At 43.0% G+C, this 26,943-nt stretch overlaps 1 protein-coding gene across 2 annotated transcripts in view; it reads left to right on the top strand.

Moving 5' to 3' along the window:
- The window catches only part of PDZRN3 (PDZ domain containing ring finger 3), a 129,728-nt gene that overhangs the window by 88,264 nt on the left and 14,521 nt on the right, over window positions 1-26,943 (top strand). The window contains exons 1-2 of one of the 2 annotated variants that reach the window (XM_058845229.1): window positions 11,640-11,881; window positions 25,731-25,972. In XM_058845229.1, coding sequence (XP_058701212.1) covers window positions 11,813-11,881; window positions 25,731-25,972 — 311 coding nt within the window. In that variant the 5' untranslated portion in view covers window positions 11,640-11,812. Of the gene's footprint in view, window positions 1-11,639; window positions 11,882-25,730; window positions 25,973-26,943 lie in introns of those variants that run through there. The other variant, XM_058845228.1, reaches the window with a different exon arrangement.

Raw genomic sequence — 26,943 nt, 5'->3', positions numbered from 1 at the left:
TCCATAACATATGCTCCTCGTAGACATTTAGCGTCAACATATTCGAGATTTGTGGTCTGGCAGTTCAGAGCCTGATGTTAACCCAGCTGATAGACACTTTGGAGTATTTAATTTTATTTTATTTCATTAATGGAGCCTGCCTTTTATCCATAATAGAGCTTAAACAACTGAGTTAAATATGTGATGTTAAATATTTGGGTTGATAGCTTTTTGGCTTTTTTTTGGGGGGGTGAGAAAGCACTGAGCAGCTCCCAGACAAATCCCAGCTCTCTCTAGGCACAATGTGGATGTTTTGGTGCAGATCTTGCCCCAGGGTTTGTGTGTTGATGGCCAGGGAAGAAGATGAGAACTCTGCAGCACCAGCTCTGCTGTCTATCCCAGAACACTCTGACATCGCTCCAGGGGCACAGCCAGGCTCCACAGCCAATGGAAAATCAGGGAAAATTCCTTCAGCTGCCAAAAACTGGGCTGCTGTCACCCAGGGCTGAGAGGGCTTCGTGGTGAGAACCCAAAATCCTTCAGCTGGGATGGTCCTGGTGGAGGCAGGAGGTGCTGGGCCAGCCCAGAGCATCGGGAGGGCAATTCCCAGGGAATTGCAATCCTCACCCAGCTGATTCCCAGGAACAGGGACCCCCACGGGCTCTGCAAAATATGGCCTTTATTCCCTCTACCTGCTGTGTCAAACTGCAAAAAGTTATATCAGAGGAAAGTGGCAAGGGCAGGGAAAAGAGCAGAAGAAATAGGGGATAAACCAAGATATTTTTCCTTTAGTGTATCAATTAAATAAAGGATATCAATTAATGAGATTCCAACAATTTAATTACTTTTCATTGAGAGGTACAGCATGTGATTTACAGCTCAGCTACTCCTTTACTGATCATGCTGCTATAAAGGGCTACATAATATATTGCTTTCTGCTATGGCATGCACAGCTAGAAATGGCAAGTATAAAACGGGATTAACTGCCCTCAAAATAGTCTGGGCTTGAAATTAATTGTAAAAGGCTGATGTCAAAACTCCTTTTGACTTCAGAAGGTGCTGAATTACCTCCTCATCCCCTTCTCCTACTCCACACAGGCACATCCCTGTCTGTGGCAGACTGGGCCCCAAAATAGTCCATGTAATTCAGAGCAGAGAGGATTTTTATTATTTTTTTTTGAGCATTGTCCTGCCATGAAGAATTAAACAGAAAATGAATGGAGAAACCAAATGTCAGCTGCTCCCTTAGACTTCAAGGTTCAGGAAACTGCTTAGTGGGAGTAGGAAGAGACTGGCAGGCTGAAATGTAAGAGAATAATTGCATTATAAGAAGATTATGGAAGATTATTTTTCTTGCGGGCCCCAGATTTCTGCAAAAACAATCCTGAATTGCATCCTACATGGCAAAACGAATTCCCCCGTTCCTCCAAACAACCAAGGGTTTATTAACTGCATATTCCTTTGGTGTGGGCAAAAGTTAAAAATGGGCTTGTCTTGCAAAACATTCCATGCATCTTTCTTTCCTTTGACAACGTGGGGCTTAATGTGATTAACAATGCGGCAGCTCGGAGCAAGAGGAAAAATAATTGTGGGTTTTGGGTTTTTTTTTTTTTCAATTTACAACTCCCCTAATAATCCAGGAATCAATGTGCAGCCTGGGAGGGTTCCCCCAGCAGAGGCTGGGGGAGCAGGGTGGCCTGCCTTCACTTCCCCATCTCGTGATGCTCCTGCAGCCCTGGGTAGCCAAGCTCTTTTTTTATGCTTTTTTTTTTTTTTTTTCTTTTTTAATGTTTAACTATAACCACTGGGACTGGAATCAGAGCTTCTCGTGGCCCAGTATGAATATTAATAAGACACTGGGCCATGGAGTTCCTGGCTGATTTTGACAGTTTAAAGGATCAGTTAGTTAATTAGAAGATGACATGGCACATCGCATCCCTTGGCTCCGTCCTGCCTTCTGTCTCCTCTTTTCATTTTCTTTTTTGACATGTTAGATTACATCATTACTTGTACTTTCACTTGTTAGCCACACCATGAAATGAGACTATTTTAAGCTGTAATTATTGTGATTTCTCTCCTGCTCTAAGAACATGAAACTCAAAGAAAGCAGAGAGCAACTTGAATTTCAAAGACTTAGGAATACATGCCTGGCAGTTTATAACCTTCTAACTACAGCCAAGAAACAGGAAAAAAAAATTAAATAGTGCAGAAAATTATGTTGATCATCATACTGGCAACCAATGTAGTGTTTTAAGTAGGCAGCCCCATCATCTGGGCTTCATCTGTGATTTAATTAATGTTTTCATAGGTGTATTTCTCAGAAATCCAGAGTCTCTTCCCCCCAGCCATGTGATTGTGTCTCTAGATATGTATGTGCAGTCCAGTACATTTGTGTCCTAAACAGACTCTGAGTTTTCTGTCATCATCACGGTCAGAACAGACACAAATAATTTGAAAAGGAAATCCAGCACTCTGCAGAAGCTTCTCAAAGGGGAAACAACAGAGAACAAAGATAGGCAGGGGAGAAGAAATGTCATTGAAATCTTATTTCCCATCTATACCTGATACCCCAAAACAATCAAACTGCAACCCAAGCCATAAAAATATTTAAAGTAAATACAGTCACACCATAAATCACACAAACTTTCAAGTCCTTCATCCCATGCTCATGCTGCAGTCAGCCACCAGGATGAAAATTCTGGACACATAATACAACTTTGAAAGAAACACCACCACTTATTTGGTCTGTTACTAGATAATCTCATTAATTAATATTTATACCCTAACTTCCATCCTGAAAATTCTTATCAAGGTCATTTGTTTCTGCAGAGACATGCAGAGAAACATCAGTCTGCAGGAAAACTGGAATGCAGTTTCTGGATGAGGGAAAACCAGCAGCTCTGAGGCTTTGCTGGAAATGACAAGATTAGTGGGTGAATGTTTCTTTTGATAGGAATGATCATTTCTGGATGATGATTCCCTGTGTACTTTGCCTTTTCTTTTATCAAATATTTATATCTGTGTATTCATTTCAATTCTGCCTGATCAATACTGCTTATCAGAATGTGTATTTCAAAGGAAGAAATGGCAGAGGAAGTACAGCTGGGGGATAACTCCATGCAGTTGGCCAATACAAGAGCCAGTGTGGGTAATTTATGTCTTTCATTAAGGTAAACATTGATTCACAGGGCTTCCCAGAAATACAGTGCTAATAACAGGTGGAAATCGCTTCCATTGCCACTGAAGGTAAAGCCAGGTGATGTGACCCAGAGAAGGAACAAAATTGGGAGTTATGGGCCCTCCAACAGGGATAAATGCTCAGACTTGATGACCTCAAAGACCTTTTCCAGCCTAAATGCTCCTATGACTTTCCTCATTGAACCAGAATTCCTTGTTCAAGACGAGACAAGTTAAGCATGAAAAGTGTCCTTGTGTCAGAGACACATTGGTACTTAGAGTGTCTTTTATCCAGTCAATGTTTTTGCAATAGGATTGATTTTGTAATGAAATGAGACATGAACCAGCATCGCTGCAATTCCATAGGCTGGTGAGATTACATTGCAAAGAGGATAAATGGGAAGAAAATATTGTTGTGTATTGTTGGTGCATTTCATGAGCTAAACAATGGACATTTGCACTGGGTAGGACCTGAGCCACCTTCTGTATCCTCCCATAGTTTCAAGATAGGTGGTGCTGGGAGAACACAGGTGAGTTCCCAGCACAGACACAGCCTGGCTCTGGGATTGCAGCCAGCCAGGGTCCCCATTTCCATCTCACCCTACACACCTGATCTGATCTGCTCTCACCCCTCATACCTGATCTGCTCTCACCCCACACACCAGATCTGATCTGATCTGCTCTCACCCCACACACCAGATCTGATCTGCTCTCACCCCTCACACCAGATCTGCTCTCACCCCTCACACCTGATCTGCTCTCACCCCACACACCTGATCTGCTCTCACCCCACACACCAGATCTGATCTGTTCTCACCCCTCACACCTGATCTGCTCTCACCCCTCACACCTGATCTGCTCTCACCCCACACACCTGATCTGCTCTCACCCCTCACACCAGATCTGATCTGATCTGCTCTGCTCTCCTCTCCTCTCACCCCTCACACCTGATCTGATCTGATCTGCTCTCACCCCTCACACCAGATCTGCTCTCACCCCACACACCAGATCTGATCTGATCTGATCTGCTCTCCTCTGCTCTGCTCTCCTCTCCTCTGCTCTCACCCCTCACACCAGATCTGCTGTTGCTGTGCTTTTGCTGCAGCCCAGACTCTGCTGCTGCCTCACGTCCCCAGCAGAGTCCCTGCTGTCCCCTCTGAGGGCCCACAGTGGAATTAATCACACACACCAGCTCTGGAGCTAATGCCAATCTCCTTCAGTGAAAACACATCTTTCCCAACTTCAAAGACAGAAATGAACACTTACATTTCCTTTGTTCCTAAAAGACTCGAATCCCGTCTCATTGAAGGTCTGCTCGTCTCCTGGGTCTTCCCTGCATAGGAGCTCTAGCTGAGAATTAGCAATCAAACCCCTCATTGTCCACCTGAACCTAGGAATGAAAACAAAGGCAAACATATAAGCAAGCCCTTTCATTCTGACTGCCATTTACCATTAATACTTAATATTCCCACATATTCTTTTCGTTGGGTGGTTAATATAAAACCTAATGAACCATTGATGGCATTCCTGTTTTGCTCTGCTTCATATTAAATGTGGAGCAGTAAAAACTGAGAAGTGAGAGATAATATCTTTTCAAAAAGAAATGGCTTAAAATTCTTAATATGAATACAGTAGCTAAAGCACAAAAGTGAAGGCTGTGATCCTTAGCAGGTCTTGGCAGTCTCTGGCCATAGGTTATTAAGCATTATTCAGCTGACCCTAAGGGGAGTTCATCTGGAGACATTAAGGTCAGAGAGCAGAAGCACTTGGACACAGTCAAATGGATTTTACACCTTTGTATCTCTCTGGCTTTACTGTTTTGCTTCAGCAAACTGCCTGATATCAGATACATCCTACTGGGTACCTTTCTAAATCACTTCAATTTTCTTTGTCCCTGGGCTACAGTTATATGATCAGGAGCCAAAGCTATCACAGGCTATGATATACTATTTTACTTTCTCGTTTGTATTAGAATGAACTTTATTAGCTTTGGGGGCACGTGTCTATCAGTTTTAAAGATGAAGTGCTATGTCAATAGTTTTTATGCAGCATTCAAGTCCACCAAATAGTTCGGTGTGCTCTGAGATTATTAAAAGTGTATTATCACTTTTACAGAAAACATTCTTATTTTGAAATAACCATTACTCAGAGCAGCCTGTGCTTACCAGCACTGTCTCTCTAAAGTGATATTTCACAGCAAAATCAAAATGGGGATTGATGCTTTGTAAGTAATTTCAGATTTGAGAGCCTGGGAACCTCATAAACACACGTGTAGAACTAACATTTGACTCTACACTCCTGTACTTTCATTATACACTTTCTTCTTTTAAATCTTCCTAATGTGCTATTGTATATTCTCATAACTGCTAACAATAACCACAGCACTTTCACCATGTAAAAAGTGATAATTTCTGCTAGCTTAAATTTGTCATTCTTCTTAAATAGAAGCTGTCCAGTTAAATAACCCATGAAAAATTACAGAGATTAGTTTGGCTGTTGCAGCATCAAAACCAGGAAATCAAAGATGCTTTTTTGTGAGGAAGCTGAGGTTTCAGCTAACAGGGAAGAAGCTTTTAGAACACAAATCCAGCCTATAATCAGATTTTCTCATTTCCTTGCCAGCCTTCCGTACTTTTGGTTTTGTGGTTCACAGTGGCTGCTTCCATTGTGTCATGAATGGAAAAGGGACGAGGGATTTGAGCTAAAGGATGAGGAGTGTGATCTGCCTCCAGGTCCTTCCCTCAGCTGGGCATTGCTAGGCTGGAAGTGTTGCAGCTGGCAGATGGTGATTTTGGAGCTGGTTGTGCTTTAGGTGAAAGAGCACCCCCCTTTTGATGAGTTCATTCCCTGGCCCTGGCAGCTCAAACTCCACTTCACCCGCTTCCATCACAGCATCATCACTGTAAATCCAGCCTGAACATCCTCAGGTTCAGGGATCACCTTTTGTCTTCAGCTTTGACCGAGACCTCCTGGCACTGCCGTAATCAACACCCAGAGAGGCAGCCCAGGGGAGGAGGAGTTTCTTGGGCCATAGGTCAGCTCTCCTGGTTCTCCCCATCACAAGGGCTCAGTGGCATATTAAACAGTTATTTACCCTATTCTGACCTCATCGTTGTGCTTCATGGAAGACTGAATCCACACAACAGTGCTGGATCTGCTGGCCCTGCACTGCTTGCAGGGATGGGGCTGTGATGCTCCTGAAGCATCACTGCCTTCCTCAAGTGGCATAAATTACAGAGATATTGGACTTTTAAAGGGCTTCAAGGGCAGAAGAGTTCCTTCAGCAGTTTAACAATAAGTATCATTTCATTTAAGTTACTTCTGAGGATTGGAACTCTTTCAGAGATGCTAAGTGGAGCAAATAAGGATCTCAAGACTTCGGCATTAACTGATGGGAATAAAGCCAAAGTTTTACATTTGCTTTCACATCCTCTCTTGTGGTATGTTTTAGTTTAAATATTTTGGCTCAGTCTTGAAGCTTCCAATGCATAGGCAGATTGCTATGCCCACATGCAAAAAAACCCCACCAGAATTGAGATATTTTTGCTGTTATATTTAGAGTATGTATTTAATTATTGTGCCTGCACGATGCCATAGAAAATACTGGTTTGCTTTCACATATTCAACAAAGAACTTTTCAGAAGGGTATTTTTAAATTAGATCTACACTAATTACATGTATTATTGAGAAGCCAATGCTTCACAGATATCAGTGGGTTGTATTATTGAACATTTTCAAATAAACACAGGGAAACAGAACTCGTTCCCAACAGAGGCGCTCGAGCTTTAATAAAGGTAACCCAATGGTTATAATTAAAAAACACCTTCTCACACTTTGAAAAATCCCAGATACTTAACTTTGAAGCATGATTGTGTAACACAGCCCTCTTTCACACCGCTCTGGCTAACCATAATCTGCACAGTTCCATGACTTCTGTTTATTTAACCCACCAAAGCAAGAATTATTTATAAAGCCACAGCTGTTCTTTTTCCTAGCTTTTGTTTCTCACAAGTCTTAAATATTTGTAAAAACAAGAAAAGTAATTAAAGTATTGATACATTAAGCAAACGCTTCCCTGATCAAGCTGCTGAAATAGGAATCACTTGTTTAAACAGAGCTTGCTAAGCATATGTACAGAAATACAATGTTAAATAGCTGCTGCGGAGTAGGAAAGCCAACTTGCATTTAAAGAAACAAAATAAACAATGCCAAGCCATCACTGATATCGCAGGCAGGCACTCCAGCATTAGGAGCTCCCAGCCCCGAGCTGGGTTTGGTGTGTGGCCAGCTCTGAGCAGGAGCTGTGTGCCATCTGCTCCTCACACAAAGGACATGAGTTTATTCTTGCTGGTGGGAACTGCTGTCCAAGAGCCAACCCTTGCCAGCGCCAGGCCCTACCCTTGAAAAGCTGGCAGAGAGTGCTTTTTAGCCTTTGAGTTCCCTAATAATGATCCTCTCCAGGGTGCAGGTCCCTCATGAGTGCTTCATTTCCCTCTTTATTCTGATTCACCATCCCGTGCAGACAGGCAGGACACCTGAAGTGCATCAGTCTCCTGCAGATTCCCCCTACCTGCCAGCACCTGGCAGGCTTAAAACAGGGAATAAATCAAACATTTTAAAATTGATATTAAGTTTGTAGTTGCAAGCTGAGAGATCTCGAATTGAAACTAAGACACGTGCAAAGAGCAAAACCAGCCCGTGGTCTGTGGCAGCGTTCCCTCCTTGTCTGTCCAGGACCTCCAGCTGCCCGGGGACAAGAGCAGCACCCTCCCCTTTGTGGTGGCAGTCTGGCTGCTTCCCACCTTCTTCTGTTCCCTGGGAATTAGCTTTTGGACACAAAAGCAAATGTCTGATAGTGGGAGCCAGGTATTGTGGTGAAGGGGATTTTGCAGCCGCGGTCACACGCAGGCAGGCAGGCAGTGAGTAATCTAGATAAATGCTAATGAAAGCTCTTGCTGGCACCTCGTGTATTCAAAGGCTATTTCCTATTGTTCCCAGTCAGCTGGCTCGCTGACTTCCCATTCAGCCTGGCTTGCTGGGATTCAGCTGGGACCACTCTAACATTGCCATTACACGTGATGTAAACCCTCCACCGCCGTCCATTTGGTTCAGCTCATTATCTGTGGTCCTGGCCAGACCACACATGACCCATCCTTAGCGCCCACCACAGATCCCATAAGGAGCTGCCTGATCCGGGCACGCCGAGAGAAGCCTGGGATTACCTGCCCCAGGTACAGCAAGTGCTGAGGAGGTGCCCTGTGAGGTCAATATGTTATAAAACAAATCACATCATTAACATCCAGCTCTCCCAGCCCAGGTGTGTCCAGCAGAGGGGAGCACAGGGAGCATCCCTTTGTTCTTGGTACCCGTCCTCCCGCCTCACAAAGAGCCACCAGGAAACGGAGCTGGCCTGCCCAGACCTGGCATCACTCACTGAGCTCATTTAAAGTCTCACAGGAATTAAACTGGAAGCTTGTACCAACTTTGTGCTGAGAACACACAAATTGCAACAGCTTAGGAGGAGCTGACCAAATTTAGCAGATTTCACAGGGACAACGCAAACCATCCCGGTGCCAAACTTCAAATTCTTGTTTCAAATTATGTTGATACTAAAACCCTCCTAAAGAAAGTATCCAGAATTTCAGAACATAGACAAACTTTTTTCTTTTTTTTTTCTCCCTGTAATCTTACTCTTGGAAATGACTGAAACTTCAGCTCAAGTGTACCATTAAAGGCAGAAATCAGCACTGGACAAAGCCCAGAACACAAGTTTACAGCCCAAATGTTTAAAGTTTGGCAAAGAGCTGTGAAAATCAGTCCATATTGACCCGAGGCAGTGCTGCCATTTCTTGCCTGTGAGATGAATAGATGAGATACAAGTTATATTTCAATAATGGAAACATCTCCAGTGAGATGGGCACTGGCCTGGCTCCAGGAGCAGCTCATTTACCAGGCTGAGCTCTCTGCTGCTGGGGCTGTGGCAGCTGGAGAATCCCAAACATCACATTTATGGGACCCTCCACTCACACATCAAAACAAGTCTTCTGCTGGGTTTATTCTCCTGGCCTGACTTGGGGATTATCTCTCTGAATCAGATGGAACATTATCTGCTGCAGTCTATCACGTTGCTATAGGGAAATAACAAATAGGTGTGTTTCCGTTGAAACTGGAAATTAAATATCCCGCATGTTTCTGGTTTATTTCTAAGCAGATCCAGCTGCGTGCTATTCCTAAAAAAAAATCATTCCTGACTGACCTCAGCCACCTGAACTGAACACTAACATTTATTTAAATGGCATTTAGTATTTAAGAAGAAACTTAATTGCATTTAAGAAGAATCACAGACAACATTTTTTGGAGGCTTTACCTTAAGTTGCTTAATCAAATTACATTACCAAAAAATTATCTAATCAAAGCCATAAACTTTTTTACAATTTCCATAGAGTCTGAGGGGTTTTTTTATTTAATTCACTTATCATCATCATCTTTTTCTCAGGGAACTCTAGTCCCCTCATGCAAGAATTTTCCAGTTGTTCAAGATCCACAGTCACTGGCTTTGGAAAAGCTGCAGTGTGTGAGTGACATATCTGCCCAGGGATATGAAATATTCCTTGAGGGCAGCAGTAACATCCAGGCCTCCTCTGCCTTGCTCCAGCCTTGCAATTTCTGCCACCATGGCAGCAGTTCTCTCAACAGGGAAGCAGCACAGTCACAGCCCAAGGATAAAGTTCCTGCTTGCTTTTGGGTGTTTGGCAGGGGTTTCAGTCCCAGGTGGGATTGGAAGGGAGCCCTGGAGATCATCCAGTGCAACCCCCCTGCCACAGCAGGCTCATCCAGGTTGCACAGGGTGATGTCCAGGTGGGTTTTGAATAACCCCAGAGAGGGAGACTCCACAGCATCTCTGGACAGCTGTTCCAGGGCTCTGCCACCCTCACAAGAAAGAAGTTTTTTCAATCTATAGAATTTTTTAATTTAATTCTAATTTTTATTTTATATTTATATTCAGCTAGCACTTCCTGTGTTTCAATTTGTGCCCATTGTCTCTTGTCCTGTTGCTGGACACCACTGAAACGAGGTCTCCTTTCTTTCTGTTCTTTGTTTCTTTCTGTAGGCAGGCAAATTTTACTACCAGAATAAAGCCTCAGAGTCAAGGGACCCCTTCTTGTCAGTCTCTGTTTACTAAAGTTGTACTAAAGCATGAACTGCATTGCAGTAACAACATTTTAATGCAAACTGTGAGTCAGTGCCATTGGAGCACGAGCTGAGTATTCTACAGGATCCCTACAGCGAGCACCTGGGTACAGAGTTTGGACAGAAAGGATGGTCCTTGCACAGCATTTCCCTGTGAGCCACAGAAACTCACAGAGTTTAGTCAAAACCAGTTGGATGAGCAGGGCCCAGGATCCATCCAGGCTCTCCATGCAATGCCTGTGGCACCCTTGGTCTCGCTCCTGCCTGCTCTGTCCTCTTCTCTTCTCTACGGCAGAATGGGCTGCAGTGAGGTTATAAAAATGCACCCCCTTCTGAATGCTTAAACAACTGGGGAAATGGTGGTCAATCCACACTCCCAGTGCAATGTAGTGCCTCTCACAGCCTGGAAAATATCCATAAAGCCTATGAGTTACGAGTACTTTTCTAGCTCATTGGGCAGTTCACTGCTGTCTTACCCTTTACATCTGTGGTACAGGTTTAATGCAGATCTACGCACTCAAATGCTGAGTACTCATAAATGCCATTCTGATTTTATTGTACATATTTTTATACTCTCATAAAGTTTATATTTTTAATATCACAGATAATATGTGAACCTGTCATTTACACCTCTCACATACACAATGGGAGCTGATAGCATAAATGGCCATTTTTCACTTGGAATACATATTAATCTAAAGCTAATCTATATTAATAAAAGATGCTCTTTTTGTTGGGTTTTTTTTCCCCCTAAATCCACATACACTCACATAGATCTTCTTTGCTTTGCAGCCAGGTCCTAAGGCTGTGGAGGCTTTCAGGGACAGAGATGCCTTTCTCTGCTGTGCCTGTTAAACACCCAGTTCAGTCAGCTGCTGCTGTAAAACTGAGCCTCTCAAATAGCACCACAGTCCAGGAGGGAAATAAATGCTACTGAGCATATTCAACTTCAGCAGAGCTGAGTTCCGTACCGTGACATTCATTTCGTTGTGCCTTGCGTTTAAACCCTGCTTCCAGCCTGCCGAAATGCGGGAGGAATTATCCTGAGGGACCGTAGTAAAAAACGCAGTCGTGTTTATTTGTAATTGCTACAAAACGGTTTACAAAATTGTTAGTGTCCTTTATTATGCCTGCTACTGAAGCACTCGCCTGTTAATTAGAGAAATTTCAGCTGTCATAGCTGGCAATTATAGCTTGTGTATGGTAGTTATGAATAGTCAATGAGGGCTGATTAATATGCATGAGTGGCGGTATATAGCCGTGCCTGGGCTCCGGCACAGGCAGAGGGAGGGAGCTGCGAGCGGGGACGGGCAGAGCTCCTCGGTACAGCTTTCCCTGCTGCCTTCAGCCTCCTCACCTGCCCCACCTGAGGCTCCCAGCCCCACCTGGATGTGTGCTGGCCACAGGCATCGCTCTGGCTGCTGGCGGGAATAAGGAAGAGCCTCTCTGCCGCTTGAATTTAAACATGGGATGCAGTTTGTGCACTCTGCAGAAGCCAGAAGAGCAGTACAAGTTACTGTATGAAGTTTGTCAGGTAAAGAATTAGATTTTGTTCTCTTTTAGGCTTGTGGCCGCTGTTAAGGGCAGGGAAGTTGGAGTGCCAGGAGATGGAGATGAAAGTGGGTTTGCCTTGTTTGAAATCTGTGTGATAGCGATTTATGGGTTTAGCCTGTATCTTCCCATTCACATGTGCAGAACATCAGATATTTAAATGTAGCTATTGTTCATCAAACTTCTCACAAAACTTTCATCACGAGATAAGACTGTGTTCGTTTCTCCAGTGTATATTAGGTTAAGTTTCTTGTCAGGGATCATGGCTTGGTCACACACTCTTTTCACATGTAGAAAAGATGCACGAGGAAGGTTTTGTACCTGTTTACAAGTGCCTGGAGCCACTTGTTTGTGTGCTCAGCCTGGTCTGTGCCTGTCACTGGGAGTTTGTACCTACTTCTTGTGGGTGTTGCACCTTGAGGTGCAAAAATACCAGCTAAGAAACAGATTAAAACTACTGCCCTACAGATCTTTAGATACCAAATTACTCATATGCACCTTCTGGGAAGTTTACTGTGAATGTATTAACATATTAACCCCAATTACAAAGACTTTATCTCCTGTTTCTGCTTTTCCTTCTACGTGCCTCTGAAATTCCTTACTCTGTCACGTCTACAGTTTGGACTGAGACAGCAGGATGGAGCAAAGTGATGGTCAGGTGTTTCAGGATGTATTCCTGCAGGTCTCTCTGGAAATGCAGGCATAGTCAACACTGGAAAGGTGAATTGGGTTGTCTGTACAAAGATTCTGGATGGACAGACCCTCCCCAGATCCTTCCAGCTGTGCTTTTCTCCCCTGGTGGTTTAGGATAAGTGACAATTGCCGGGTGACATTCCCAGCGCTGCTCCGTGCTGCCGGCAGAGGGAATTGCTCAGCAATCCCGTGTCCTGCTGCCTTCCCACCTGCAGCTGATCCCAGATACTGATGTCACTGACAACAAAGTGAATAAAAGATGTGGTCTGTATGGTAGGCTAGTAGGGAAGTGATTAAATTTTAACCACGTAGTTGTGATCTAATTTTCGCTCGCTCACCCAAAGGACGCTGACGCTTTACAGAATAAAAAAAAAAAAAACCTGTGGGTGCAAATAGAAAGACATGTTGACTGTCATTTCTATTTATACCAGCACACTTCCACTTGCTAAGCTGCTGTGCATGTGATGGGGGGAGGAATTTTAGGGGGAGGTAGTCAGATTTTTGGGACAGTGTTCTGAAGTGAGAAGCAGATGCTGCCTGCAGCAGCACACCTGGGGCCAGGTGTGCTTTGTGTGAATGCTCTGCTCAGATCCAGCAGCGGCTGGGGGAATAATTCCTTATCCTGCCACGTTTTTGGGCAGTCTGGGTTTGGGGACTGTCAGTGAGTCACATTCAGGAGCGCAGCAAGCAGGACAGACTGAGACAGCAGCTGATCACAAACGCTGTGATTGCTCAGGAAGCTTGCTCAATTTTTGCTGTGAAGGGAAGGCGGCAGAGAACCTTTGCAACTTACTGACATCTCCCAACAGATGCAGGACAGCATTCTTTAAATACATGTCCTGAAATCAGTCCCAGGAACAGTTCCTGCTGATATCTGAGATGACTGAACTATCCAGTGCCAGCTGCAGGTGCGGATCCCTGGCAGGAGTTTGGTTTTAGAATTCTATCAACCTGCAAAGTGCTGCAGCCTGGTTTCAGCAGTGTGTGAGTGCCCAGTACTCCTCATTAAGTATGGAAGTCTTTGGGGAAACACTGCTGGAATACCCCCAGTTTCCACAGAAGTGAAAGGTGCATGTAATCCTGTAAAACTGGGATTTCTAGCATAGTAAAACCTGAATTATTTAAGACTATAATCCCTGATTACTCTAGAATATAAATAACTGTGCAAAATTATTTTAACAGGGGTCTACTTTGATTTCTCTCTTTTGCAAGATAGGAGGGAGGGAATTCTGTAGCTTATGGAGCACATCCAGATAATTATATGTCACTACAACTATAAAAATACGTCCTCATGTAACCTGCACACCAGGGCAATTTAATGGTGAGGCAGATGAAGGATCACTGCCATTTATTACAGAATATAGAAGATAAAAGTTTCAAAATCTGCCAACAGTAGAAAATGTCTTTCAGTGTTTTTTTGTGTCATCCATGTGACATAACAACCTAATATCATGTGATAAGAAGGCATTGCTATTTAAGAAATCTGAGTCAGACAAAATTTGCATAACTCAATTTTAGGGAATATGGAGCATTGTTACAAATAAATCTCCATAGCCTTATTTTTTAAAAGTTCATGACTCCAAGATGTAGGAATTCAGAAAACACTTGAAGGAATTAATAATAGTGCATAACTGCACTTTTTCTATTAGGCCAAGAGCTTTAGTGTGGCTGGGAAATTAATGCTTCCATGAATTACAATTCCAGAAGGTCCAGTATGGCTGGCTCTGTAAGTCCTCTAACAGTGAGCTCAAAGAGGATCAAATATACCAGGGCTCAGGCTTTATCCCTTCCTCATCCATAGATAATTCAAAGAGATCCTCTTCATTAAGGGCTTTGGCACATTGCCTACAGTTTCTTTTTGGGCTGCTGTGAGCTTAATGATGCAGAACAATGGTCTTCCCTCTTGTTGAGCACTTACCTTATTGTACCTTTAATCACATAATAAAAACCAAATTAAGACACCTCGTCATTAGAGCCTGTTGTAGCTGTGCATATCAATGCTTTGTGCTACAAATAGGAAGGGGACTGTGGCAGCTTGGAGCCTTGGTGCAGGGCAGTGTCACCACGGGTGTGTGGCAGCACTGGGGTGCATATCCCATCCTAGATGTAGCCCAGGCTTTACTTCCCAGCTGAATACAGCAAATTAAATGAAGTAATATGTGCTATTAGATTTTTGGGTGTCTGGTTAAATGGAAATCTTCTTCATAAGATACTAAAAGTTGTGAAAATGGAGGGAGATGGGGGAAGAAAAAAAAAATCGAGAGGGTGTTTAACAGCAGGTTCCTGATGTGCTTTCCTCAATGTCAACTCCTACATAAACAAGAACAGAAATAAGGGCTTTTCCCTTTGTATGAAAATTTGTGAGGGACCAAAAAGTAAACTCCACTGGAGGAAACTTACATAAAAATGGGTCATCTGAGACAGAGCTTTTGGGCGTGTAAAATAGAGTAAAAAAGGTTTAAGCCTGCAATTTAAGGAACTTTCTGGGTACCTGTTTCACTCTAAGCACACATTGCCCAGAGTGTGGGAGGTAAACACACAGTGAAATCATTTCCTAAATGGACACAGGGTTTTATAGAATCCTCACAGGGTCACAGAATGGTTTGGAAGGGACTTGAAGAATTCTATAATTCCAACCCCACTGCCATGGCCAGGGACACCTTCCCCCGGAAGAATTTCCAAGGATGTCAATATAGAATTTTAAACCACAGATAACTCTAAACTTGCATGGGCAGTGCTCAGAGCTGTTCCCTGGGATTGAAGATGATGGAGTTCAGCCAGTGCTGGCAGATACCATAAGAAGATCCCATCAAAACTGGCACTTGCAGCTGAGAAACCCTGAGGTGAAGGAGCACAGAGCCCAGGCTGTCCCTCCAGGGTAAGGACAGACTGGCAGGAAACAAGCTCACGTTGCCACTGCCCTTGGCTCAGCTGAGATGAGGTCAGAAGATTCTTCTCCGTGATTGTTGAGCTGGCACCCCTCACAAATACTAAAGTTCATGTATAAATAAACAGTTGTTGCCATGATCTTTCAGCCTGTCGGAAACTTGAAAGCCTCACTCATACTCCTGGCCTGGCACGTCCCTGAGACGTGGAAAAGTGACAGTGTTGGTGAAAAACAAGAGTGGGCAAGCTGGATTTGTGTTTCACACCAGACTGAGATGCTCTGTGGCCGAGGTTATATAAGCACCGAGGTCAGAGACAAATTCTGTGCTAACGAGAGGTCAGCAGTGATGATGAGGAACAAGCCAAGGCTGTTTTCCATTGGCAGCTTCCAGTGGCATCGCTTGCAGGGCACTGTTGTGCAGCAGAACTCCCACACAAACCTGCTGCACTGAGCTAATCACCAGCAAGGGGCCCTTCCCCATCAGAATTCCATTCGCACGTTCAGACTTGAGAAAATGAGACCAAAATAATCAATCAGGAAGAAAGCCTAATTCAAGGAAACAGTCTAACTAGACTTAAAACCTACTGAGCAATGGTGTTATCCTAAAGGAGGGCCAAAGTGAGCCTTGCCAAAGTAAACATTCAGCTCAAAAAAAAAAAAAAAAAAACTAATCAAAACTGTAAGATTTGGGAAACAGAAATAATTGCCTCTGTACATATGCTTTTCACACCCTCAAACTTAATTGGGCAGCCAGAGAATTAGTTTCTCTACATTTCAGTAGTTTTCCATGTTCAGACCAAAGTGGTGGTGCCAATTATAGGGAACTGCTCTACTTGAAATACAGTGTATGGCTTCAAGTGCTCTGTATGTGGAGCCTGTGCTGCAGCTGAAATTAAAACTAGTGCTGAAGTTCGATTCTGTCACTTCACTACCATTAAACTTGACCTCAATAACAGTTGTGAACCTATCACACTTACTTCAAAGTAGGCATGTGTTTGCTTAAACAAGATGTTAATTCCAAGGGCTTTGTTCTAGACGGGGTTTTCTACAGCAGAATTAGTTCAGCTGTAGAAAAACTCTGCTTGACAGACTGGAGACTCATAATCTTCAGAAAACTGCCCTTTAATGATCGTGGCGCCTGTCTGTGGCTCACAAGTCCCCTTTCCTAATTAGACATTTACCAGAAACTGGCAATTGAAATTTTCCTCTTCACTTGATGATGAATAATGCAATGCCTCTGTTAGGATTTCTCTGGAAGATATTCTTTATTATAAAGTTAGAGGAATATTTTGGCTATTAAAGGAACATAAACAAGATCTGATGTGAAATAAACAAATGCCTAATGGTCACCTGCGATATAAATGCATAATTTGACCTACTTTGCACACGAAATGTCTCACTGCTGAATAATCTTCCTAAAATCTACAGTGCTTTTTATCTTTACAGTGGGCAGATAAAATGCTCAGCCATAGGGTGGATTTATTAGGATTTTTTTTTTAAATGATGAATGATTGAAGGGCTGAGTTTTGTGATGCTTTACACTTACACATCTGTTTAATGCTATGAAGCAGGTGGCAAGAAGTCACAAGGGAGAAGGCACCAGGGACAATCACTCTGAGCTTTACTGTCACATGTCAGACATGGGCTGGGGAAAAAAGGAAACATATGGAGTAATGAAAAAGTGCAGATTCAATAAATGTGTTTTGTGTTCATTAATGATGGAACAAAAGGTCAGGCTTCATTTTCAGTGGGACAGGACAACTCTACAGCCACAGGAACACTGGGACTGGTCCTTGAAGAGATTTGGTGGGTCAAGGGCAGCAGATCCAAGTGGCCCCTTGGAACTTGGTCACAAGTCAGAGATTTGACAGGAGAGGGGCAGAATAAATAATATCAAATATACATAAACATGAAATATTACAATACTAATTTAAGCAGTGAGAATTAAGGAAAAACTTCCTATTAATAATGGAATATCTTTAGGCAAAAAGCCAGATGCCACCATCTGAAACACAAATGTTCAGAATCAGGGCACTGGGTAGGTACAAACAGGTGGTTGGACATACTGTCCACTAGCACAGGAACTGGGCACTAAAATATCAAAATTATCCCAAATAATAACAAAATCTTCAAATGGAATTGCAACAAGAGGGTTTTTTGCAACTTCAAACCAGCATCCTGTACATTCCTGTGAAGTGGAAACTGCACATCATTTTAGAGAAAGCAATCATTCATATGTTTCATTCATATGTTGGAAGATCACAGCTGATAAGAATTTTTAAATTCAGCATTCAGCAGAAGCTCTTGCATCTGACCCAATGTACCTGTGTAACTGCCACTGGTTTTAGCCAAAAGCAGAGGAAAATGCAGGTGTTTTTATCAATGTCACACTGTGAGAGCTCATGGCCATGGCACATGGAGGGTGGTGGTGGTGGTGGGGCTCCTGCCTACACGAGCCCTTCTGAGGTTCATGTTCTCCAGCCACTTCAGCTCTGCTGCTGGGAGGCCCAAGGTGCCAAAGCTCCTGAAGCAGCAGGATTTCACTGAGAAACCCTCTGAGATCTGCCACTGGCTTCCCACAGAGCAGAACTGGGTGTTGTCTCCATCTTTTCATGGAACCAGCTTCAATAACCCTCTTCATCACAGCTGATCTTCAGAGCTGTCCAAAATTGCTCTTTCCCCGTCCTGCACCACTGAGGCATTGGTGGAGGAAGGGAGGGAGTGGGAAGTTGGACTTAAAAGTTACAAACAGTGAACAACAGTGTGAAAACAGGTGCTGGGAATTGGAATGGTCTTGAGCACAGTGCCTGGGAGAAGGGATGGGAGGTTTCAGTTGTGCTGTGCCCTGCTGTCACCTCAGGCACATCATTTATTTGTTTTGTGTTTCATCTTCGCATCTGTACGAGGTTCCTTTTGTCTGAGTGCCTGGAGCAGGTCTCCAGAGGCAGAACTGGCTTTTGCTGTGTGCTTGCATAGTCTGATACGCTGCTAAAATTATATCAGCAATATTTGAGGTGCTGGGCTGTTCACCAGAAACTTGTACTACTCTGATTTTAATTGAGGCATGGTGTTAAATATTGCCTTACCAAACTGCGAGTGCCAAAAGGCCACAGCAGGGGAAAGCCCCCTCCAAATCTTAGCCTTTGACCATTCCCTTTTTCTGTGGGAGAAAGGTGCTGCTCTACAGGGACCTTTGATCTGATTCAGTACAAAAATTGTTCCTTATGCTACTCAAATTCAACTTGAATCCACATAACCTGGCACCCCAGCTAGAAGGGTTTTAATTTTTTCGTGCTGTTCATTCTCACTGTGTGTTATTTTAAACGTTAATATAGAATACACAGCTTTCTCAAAGCTGTCATTCATAAAAATCTGCAATTTGCTGTGCTAGAGGAACACACAGACATAGGTTTTGCCTCTTGGGAAAAGTGCATGTGGGAAGGACAAGAGCATTTCCCAAGGAGCCACACTGGAGATGCAGTGCCAGAGGTGGACAAAGCAGAGGATGTGAGAAAACGGGTAATTACACTTGCTGAATCCCAGTCATTAGTAATTCATGGTTATTTATGGCTCATTTGTACCTCACTCAGAGATCCCATTGATTGGCCCCCTCTGGGTCACACTGCAGAAATGGCAGAGGGGCATTAAAAGGGGAGGCCTGTAAACTTCTGCCTGTGTTCTAGATGGACCTGGCTTATTAAACCCTGAAAAGATACACAAAAGATCACTTAAAAAAATAAGGAAAAGCATTTCTGCCCTGATATGCAGTCATTTAACGTGATTAATGCATATTTGGGAAAGAAAGGGCTCCACTTAAACTGCTTCTAGCAAAAGTCGAAGTCTCAGAAGTCCCAGCATTTCTCTGTGTTTTCATTGAAGCAAATGATGAAATTCCCTGTGGTTTTATTTTGAGTAGTGATCCACAGGAGCAGAGCCTGAGAACCCAACCAAGAGCATCTTAGTATGCTGCAGACAGTCCTGGCTCTGCCTTGGTAATACGTAAATGTGCTAATTACCAGCAAAATAAAAATTCCTTTATTTCCAGGGTCTTTTTCCCAAGATTTTCCATTTGCAAGTTAACGGTTTGGAGAACAAATGTATTCTGTGCTCTTCAGGGAAGGAATTTTTCCTTGCTCTGAACTGTTTTGTCATGGATGGCTCGCAAGGTGGAAGGGAAGTGCACACACATGGAAACAGTCTATTACTAAACAATATAATTCTGGGGTTTTCAAAAAGAGGGAGACTGTACATATGAGGGAAATAAAAGAGGGATTAGATGGAGCTGCAAGAAGAATTAACCTATATTTTGAACCTTTTTCTCCAATTCCTGAGGAAAAGGGGGGTTATAAAATGGGCTTTTTGCTGCTCTTGCTCCTATAAAAAATCTTTAAAGTTGTGCTGCTTTTTCTTAGTATGCAGACTCCTTAAGAACTCACTAAAGAAGTGAATCAGACCATAAAGAGCATTTTAAATGGAGCACAGACGTCTGTAGTCTAACAGAACTAGCATTTTTATAGTGCACTTCCCAAGGATTTGCATGAATTTCTACAAAGAAAAGCTGCTTACTCATTCTTAGGCAAAAAAGTTTTTTTTCTCTGTGACATTTGTGAGACACAGAAGAGCCAACAAGCTGTACAATGCATACAAATGTTTATCATGCATGGCATTAAACCCACAGAAATCAGTCTAAATTAATGGGAAAAAATAATTTACTGAAACCCGTCTGGTTTCTGCTGTGTGCTCCCAACATCCAGAAAACAATGTTAGATGCTATTGCTGCAAAAATAAAATACAAAATAATTATAATTACACTGTTCTGCACAGGGATTTCTCAGCCTTTCAGTAACTACTTCCACCAGTGCCCAGAGTGACTTTGTCTGTACTACTGCAGATGATGTTTGCTCATTCCTGAGTGCTGAGTTGCCCCATTCCCTGAGCATCCTCCCCCCTTTTCTCTTCTGCCAGCCCTTTCCTGTCACAGCCCTGTCCCAATGTCCCCTCCCAGGGGCTCCTTGTGTGCTCCTGCTGTGGCTGCAAGTGGGGAACTGGGAATCAGCTCCAGGAACATCCCTGTGTAGAGAACCCGGGTGTGTTAATTCTGCTCTCACAGGAAAAGAGAAACCACCACTACTGGGGTTTCTATAAGTGCTGTATCAAAAGGAAAAGAAAATCAGAATTGGTGGTCACCAGGAGGAAATTTTGTCCACTTGTAAACAAGTGACATATTTTGGTATACCTGAAGGCCTCTAATTTATGTCTGCCATTAAAAAGTGGCAATTAATTAGCCTTCTCTTCCAGAGAAATAAGGTATGTAAATCACTTACCTTGCTCAATAATTAAACAGCAGCTATTGATAAAGTGACATTTATAATAGCACAACCATGTACTATCCTGCCTCATACCTCAAACAAAAATAAGAATGTGTTTTCTGGTACCAGAGAACAATTCTGTCATCCCAACCTTGGCTGCAAATTCCCATTGCCTTGCACAGGAGGTCCAGCCTTGTCCTCACAGTGTGAAGGCTGGCAGGCTCCAGCCCCTGGACCCTGTGCCAATTCTGACCTCAGGAAATTAGCATCTAAACAGTGGTACTTGGCTCAGGAATCGCTGGAGGATCCCAAACCTCTCAGTAGAATGATTGTTAAAGTAAAAGCACATACCTAAATATAAAAAAGTGCAAAAATCTGTCTTTGCAAAAGGTATTTCACTGTGACATATCCAGAATTAAAAGAAGGAGATTTCAACAGGAGAGATGCCAAATGCCTTGTACAGCTCCAGCAGAGAGAATCCATTGTATATCCAATCCTTACACACTCACAGCCCTGGAAAATTATATGGAAAGCCATCTCCTAGTGAGGTAGAGCAAATTCTTCACAAGCCTTAAGAGATATGAGGGTTTTTCCTGGCTTTTTTTTTTCCCCTTTTCTCCTTGTTGAGAGCATCACTGATCACAAAATACCACTTTTTTTGTTTTTTCTACTTAACATGTTGCTACCAACTGAGAGAGATTTAAAAACAGACTCAGGAAGGGGTTGGGTCTTATCAACCCTACATCCCCCCAAAATTCTACTGCCTGGTTTTACCCTTTTATCTTCAAGGTAGCACTCAAATATTTCCAGCCTTTTTCATGGCTCTTAGGAGTCAAATCTCAAACTATAGCACATATTTGATGCATTCACACCTCCTAAGGTGTCATGGGATGTTCCTCAGCAATTCCACCTGGTGTTTAGGGTTCCTCAATGAAGTTCTGCTGCTTCCATTTGGGGTCAGATACATCAGATTTATTTTAATTCTTCTTTAATTAATTTCTGTTTATTTTTCTGACCATTTACTTCTTGGGTATAGGACTTAATGAGAGTTCCATGATCAAAATAAGAGGTTAAGACATTGTTTCTTTCTTTGCTGGGGTCACTCATTTGGATTTGTGCCATGGCTTCTCCTCTTCTGCCTTTGGGCATCAGCTCTCTTTTTCTCAATTACAAATATACATCACTTCTACCTTAAGTGACCATGGCAGCATTTTCCTTTCCATTATCTGAGTTTGGCCAGGGAATGCTGGTGGCACACTGGGCTTCATAACTTCTTGATTTGCTGTTAATGTCCTCTCTCAGTCAGAGCTTGAGCTGAGGCACTGAAAAAGCAAAACACCTCTTGACTCCAGTGAGCATCAAATCAAGCTCAAGTGTCTATTTTGTTTTCATTCCAAGTATTAAAACTTCCAGGAGACACAGACCTCCCAGACAGGATTATGCCATTTTTATCTATAGATTTCTTGCTGCCTCTATAGATTTCTTGGTCCTATCTCCAGCCTACTTTAGTGCAGGAGAACATACAGTACATACTATAAAATAAAATACTGTAAAAAGCTATTTCCATTTCATAATCAATGCATAGCTTCTAGTAAAAAATAAAAATAAAAATCAAGCATCCCTTCCTTATTTACTGTCTGGTCCTAATAGAGAGTATTTGTGTCCCTGCCTCATGCAGACCCCACTGTCTGGCTGCACCACAAATTTCATCCAAGTCCACTCACCTCTGTTTAACTCCAGTCACTGCACTTTATCTACAGCTTTCTCCATATCCACTGTATTTCCAATGCTAAGAAGGTCCAAAAGCTAATCATTTCACCCTTTCAGACAAGTTAATTTACCCATCTTTTGTGCCATGAAAGATCCCATTGTCTCTGTCACATGGTGTGTTCCTCAGAAATTATGCATGTTTGTAGGTTTTGGCAGTTTCTGAAGCATTAGTGTGCATGGGTTTTTTTTCTTTTTTCTGTGTTATTTCAGATGTAACTGTTTATAAGGAAAAAATTGCTGAGCACAATTCAGCAGCATTAGGAACAAAGTCTAGGAATATAAAATTCCCCCTTTTTTAAAAAAAATCAAAGCTGAACATATTTATTTATTATGTATTTTTTTGGCTTTTAAGCACTGGGAATAATTATTTGTCAATTGTAACAAATTTTTCAGATGGAAACTAAGCATATTAGTATCACCTATTTGCTAGAGTCAGGATGAGAGACAAGTACTACACAGACACCAGAAATCAAGCTATTGAGATCATCCCAGTATATTTCTCTTCTGCACCATTTTTGTGTTACTAAAAATAAAATACCAATACCTGCTACTTTTTCTAGACTAAAAAGCAATTTATCTCTGTTATGCATAAGCAGACTTGGGAATTACTGCTTTTTATTATCCAAATATTTAGCATTGCCATCCTCATTTCCCTTTAATGGAAAATAGTATTATTGGTGTGCTGAGATGGGAAATGCTTACAAGAAAAAAAAAGTAATTACAAACTATTCACTGTTCAGTATTTACCACATATTATGGCACTTACTGCAGGTTTTTTAGGAGCCAGTTTCAGGAATGTAAAGCACTTTTAAGCATATTTTTGTGTCACTGTGTATTCTTTCCACATTTGTTAGAGCAGTTCTGACCACGTCTCATGGATCAGCATCCACCCCAGTGGCCAAGGCTGCTGATGAGAACAGGAACCTGCAGAGTTAAAGGTTCCCACTCAGCTGGGGTTTAGGAATCAGCCTCTTGTAAGGGATCCACAGACTGACCCCAAAACCATTCATCACGTGGACAGCTACTGTCCAGAGCATTGTTTGCCTAACATGATGTGGGTGCTGCCACAGCTCATAGAAATATTAACTTTTAAAGACAAAACCCCCAACCATATCTTTGAAGTGGGCTAAGAAACCCACAATAACAGCAGTAGAGTGACTTATGCTTTCATCTCACTGTAATCATTGCCATCTTACCAAACCCATACTTTAAAATTGTATACACATCAAATACAGTCCTGCTTGTTTAGTTACCAGTTTACCAGCCAAAAGCTGAATGCCAGAAAGTCTCAAACCTTTTCTACACAAGGTCCCTCTGCAGCAGGAGAGAGTTTAGCTTAAAATTTAGCTGGCTCATCACCCCAGTTCTAAAGTCTGGTCCTGTGTCCTTCCTCCTGGCTGTGCAGCACCTTTTCTTTTCCATGGCATGAGCAGCTTGCAGACGACACAGTCAGGAAACTACTTGGAAATAATTCCTGTAGTAACAATTTATGACAGAGCCCAGCTACCACCGCCTGTTCCCTGCGTGACATCAACCTGTCCTTGAAGTTATGATTATTTATGTAACAATTGCATAGGAGAGCACAAAGAGGATGCCAGTCCACGGATTTGCAGGAATAAAAGTGTCCTAAGGAACTTAAATTAAAATGCAGGCCTGTGCTAAACTGTCTGTGATCCAGGATCGTTATAGAATTTGGGAATGAACTGGAAATCTGTCCTCTGGGAGATTTTTTTACCAGGTTTTACTATAAAGATGGAGAAAGGATCTTCATAAATAGTTCCCTGCTCAAGAGTTATTCTGAGCACATTTCTGAAAACCATTATACGCTGCAATTTAGATTCTTTTATTTTGATTGCTTGTTGAGTTGTACCAAAAAACAACAACAACAACAAAAAAATTAGGATGCACACAGTAAAATGTGCAATGTTTAATTTGCAGCAAATAATAAAACTCAAGCCAAACTCAGCATTTCCTTTTTCCAGAGAAAACATTACGCTGAACCTAATTTTACAGCTGTACAAACTGTTTTAAAGTAATCCGCTCAATTGGGCGAGTTAATGATATTTAATTTGACCGGGCCAAACTTTGCATGCTGTGCATTACTGGGAGCAATCGTGTGCAGTGCAAGTGTTTGTGTGATGTAAATATCATGCTAACACTTTCCCCTCTCAGCTGGCTTCACAAAAATCCTGGTGTCATCACCTCTCTAAGGCAAACCCAAGATGACAGCAGGGGAAAAGTGTTGCACGAGGTAATTCAGCAGGAATTTACCCTTTTCAATCTATTCTGCACTCAAGTTAAACCTCTTTACATCAGTCAGCATTTTGCCCTGGGCAATATGTTAAATATGGGCTAAATTCAGTTACTGTGCTGAGTAATGTTCTCCTTCAGGTGCCCCACTTGCTTTAATGTGATGTGCAGAGTGTGTACCTAGTGCAGTGTGTGGATTCTCTTCTTCTCTTCTCTTCTCTTCTCTTCTCTTCTCTTCTCTTCTCTTCTCTTCTCTTCTCTTCTCTTCTCTTCTCTTCTCTTCTCTTCTTTCTCCTCTCCTCTCCTCTCCTCTCCTCTCCTCTCCTCTCCTCTCCTCTCCTCTCCTCTCCTCTCCTCTCCTCTCCTCTCCTCTCCTCTCCTCTCCTCTCCTCTCCTCTCCTCTCCTCTCCTCTCCTCTCCTCTCCTCTCCTCTCCTCTCCTCTCCTCTTCCCAATTCCATGTCTCCTGTTATTTCTCTCCACTACCCTAAAATGGAGTTTTTTATTGCAGTGACCGAGTACTACCGTCATGTTTCATCTGAAAAATTGTTTATCAGACCCAAACACATAGTTTTGTAGTTTTGGTTTTGTTCATCAAAGGGTGAAGAGTCTAAAAAGCAAAACAAATCTAGAAAAACTACAGGAGAATCAATAACTTGTTGTGTTCGAACAAGGGCTGAGGGATTTCTAATCTGCAAGAAACAAATGGGGTGCTGGTTTGTACTTCACCTCAAAGAGCGAGCCCGGTGAAATCTATCACAATAAAAGGCAGAGCAGAGGATTTGTAAAGTTGCTGTAGAGAAAAGGGAAAATGAGAGACGCGCAAAGATTGCGGGGATCGTTCCCGGCGCCGGCCGCTCGCACCCGGGGATGGCTGGAAGCTGAGCCCAGGTCCCTGATGGCTTTGTTGCTCTCTCCCCACAGGTCAATGGGAAGGATTTATCCAAAGCCACCCACGAGCAGGCGGTGGAAGCGTTCAAAACCGCCAAGGAGCCCATCGTGGTGCAGGTGCTGAGGAGGGCCCCGCGCGCCAAGGCGCACGAGCCGCAGCTGGTGGACGTGGGCACCCAGACCGACATCACCTTCGAGCACATCATGGCCCTCAGCAAGATGGGCTCGCCCAGCCCTCCCGTCCCCGTGCTGGACCCCTACCTGCTGCCTGAAGAGTAAGCCATGCTTTTCTGAGCCTCAAAAAAACCCTTGTGTGGCGTGTTAGGAGTCCACAACCTCACCTGACTCGCTGGTAAACATGTACTCCCAGAAGTAGCCGGGATTCATCCACCACTCAGCCATAACTCACAGCATTTTCATTTTTCCTACACATTAGCGAGACATTACTCACATGAGTAATGCCGCCGAGTCACAACACGGCCTCATAAAGCTCATTTTTTTTTGCTGGCATTTGATGGATAAAGTTATTGCATTTTGTAATTCCTCTCACTGCCTCTTTGGGTTGCTTATGTTTTAACTTTATTTTTTATGGCTGCCATAAATTCTGTAATGCTAAGAGCTGCTACATTCTGTTCCAGTGTATTAATTACTTTATTATAACCCTGCAGCGCTGTTACTCGAATAAGTTATTTCCTGGGACTAAAATGACTTACCAGTGTTGTCATGGATGTTTTAGAATCAAATTTTAATTATTGTTAATGGTAATTTGATGCTTTTTGTACTTACAAATACAAATGACAATTATCTCCTGGCGCACACGCCCCCCGCCCTCACATGCTGTTGGAGAGGCAAACAGCTCCCCAAGGAGCCCCTGCAGATTGCCTGTCATCCTGCCACGAAAATCCACAGGGAGCAGGGAGTGGAAGGGATTCTGACCCTCTCAGTTGCTGTGTGTGAGACACTGACCTGCTCAAGCCACAAAAATTCCTGCTTTTGAGGCGATCCTGAGCGTGGTGAGAGGCAGGAGGGGTGTGCACCCACCCTCCCAGCGTGCTTCTCCTGGGAAATGGGGTTTGGGTTCACACAGCCCTGCCTGAACCCCTGGAAATGGGGTTTGGGTTCAAAAGCCCTGCCAGCACCCCTGGGGAATGGGGTTTGGGTTCACACAGCCTTTCAGCACCCCTGGGAAATGGGGTTTGGGTTCACACAGCCTTTCAGCACCCCTGGGAAATGGGGTTTGGGTTCA

Source organism: Poecile atricapillus, chromosome 9, assembly GCF_030490865.1.
Source record: "Poecile atricapillus isolate bPoeAtr1 chromosome 9, bPoeAtr1.hap1, whole genome shotgun sequence".
NCBI classification, from domain to species: Eukaryota; Metazoa; Chordata; class Aves; order Passeriformes; family Paridae; genus Poecile; species Poecile atricapillus.
This window is presented reverse-complemented; position numbering and strand designations above follow the sequence as displayed.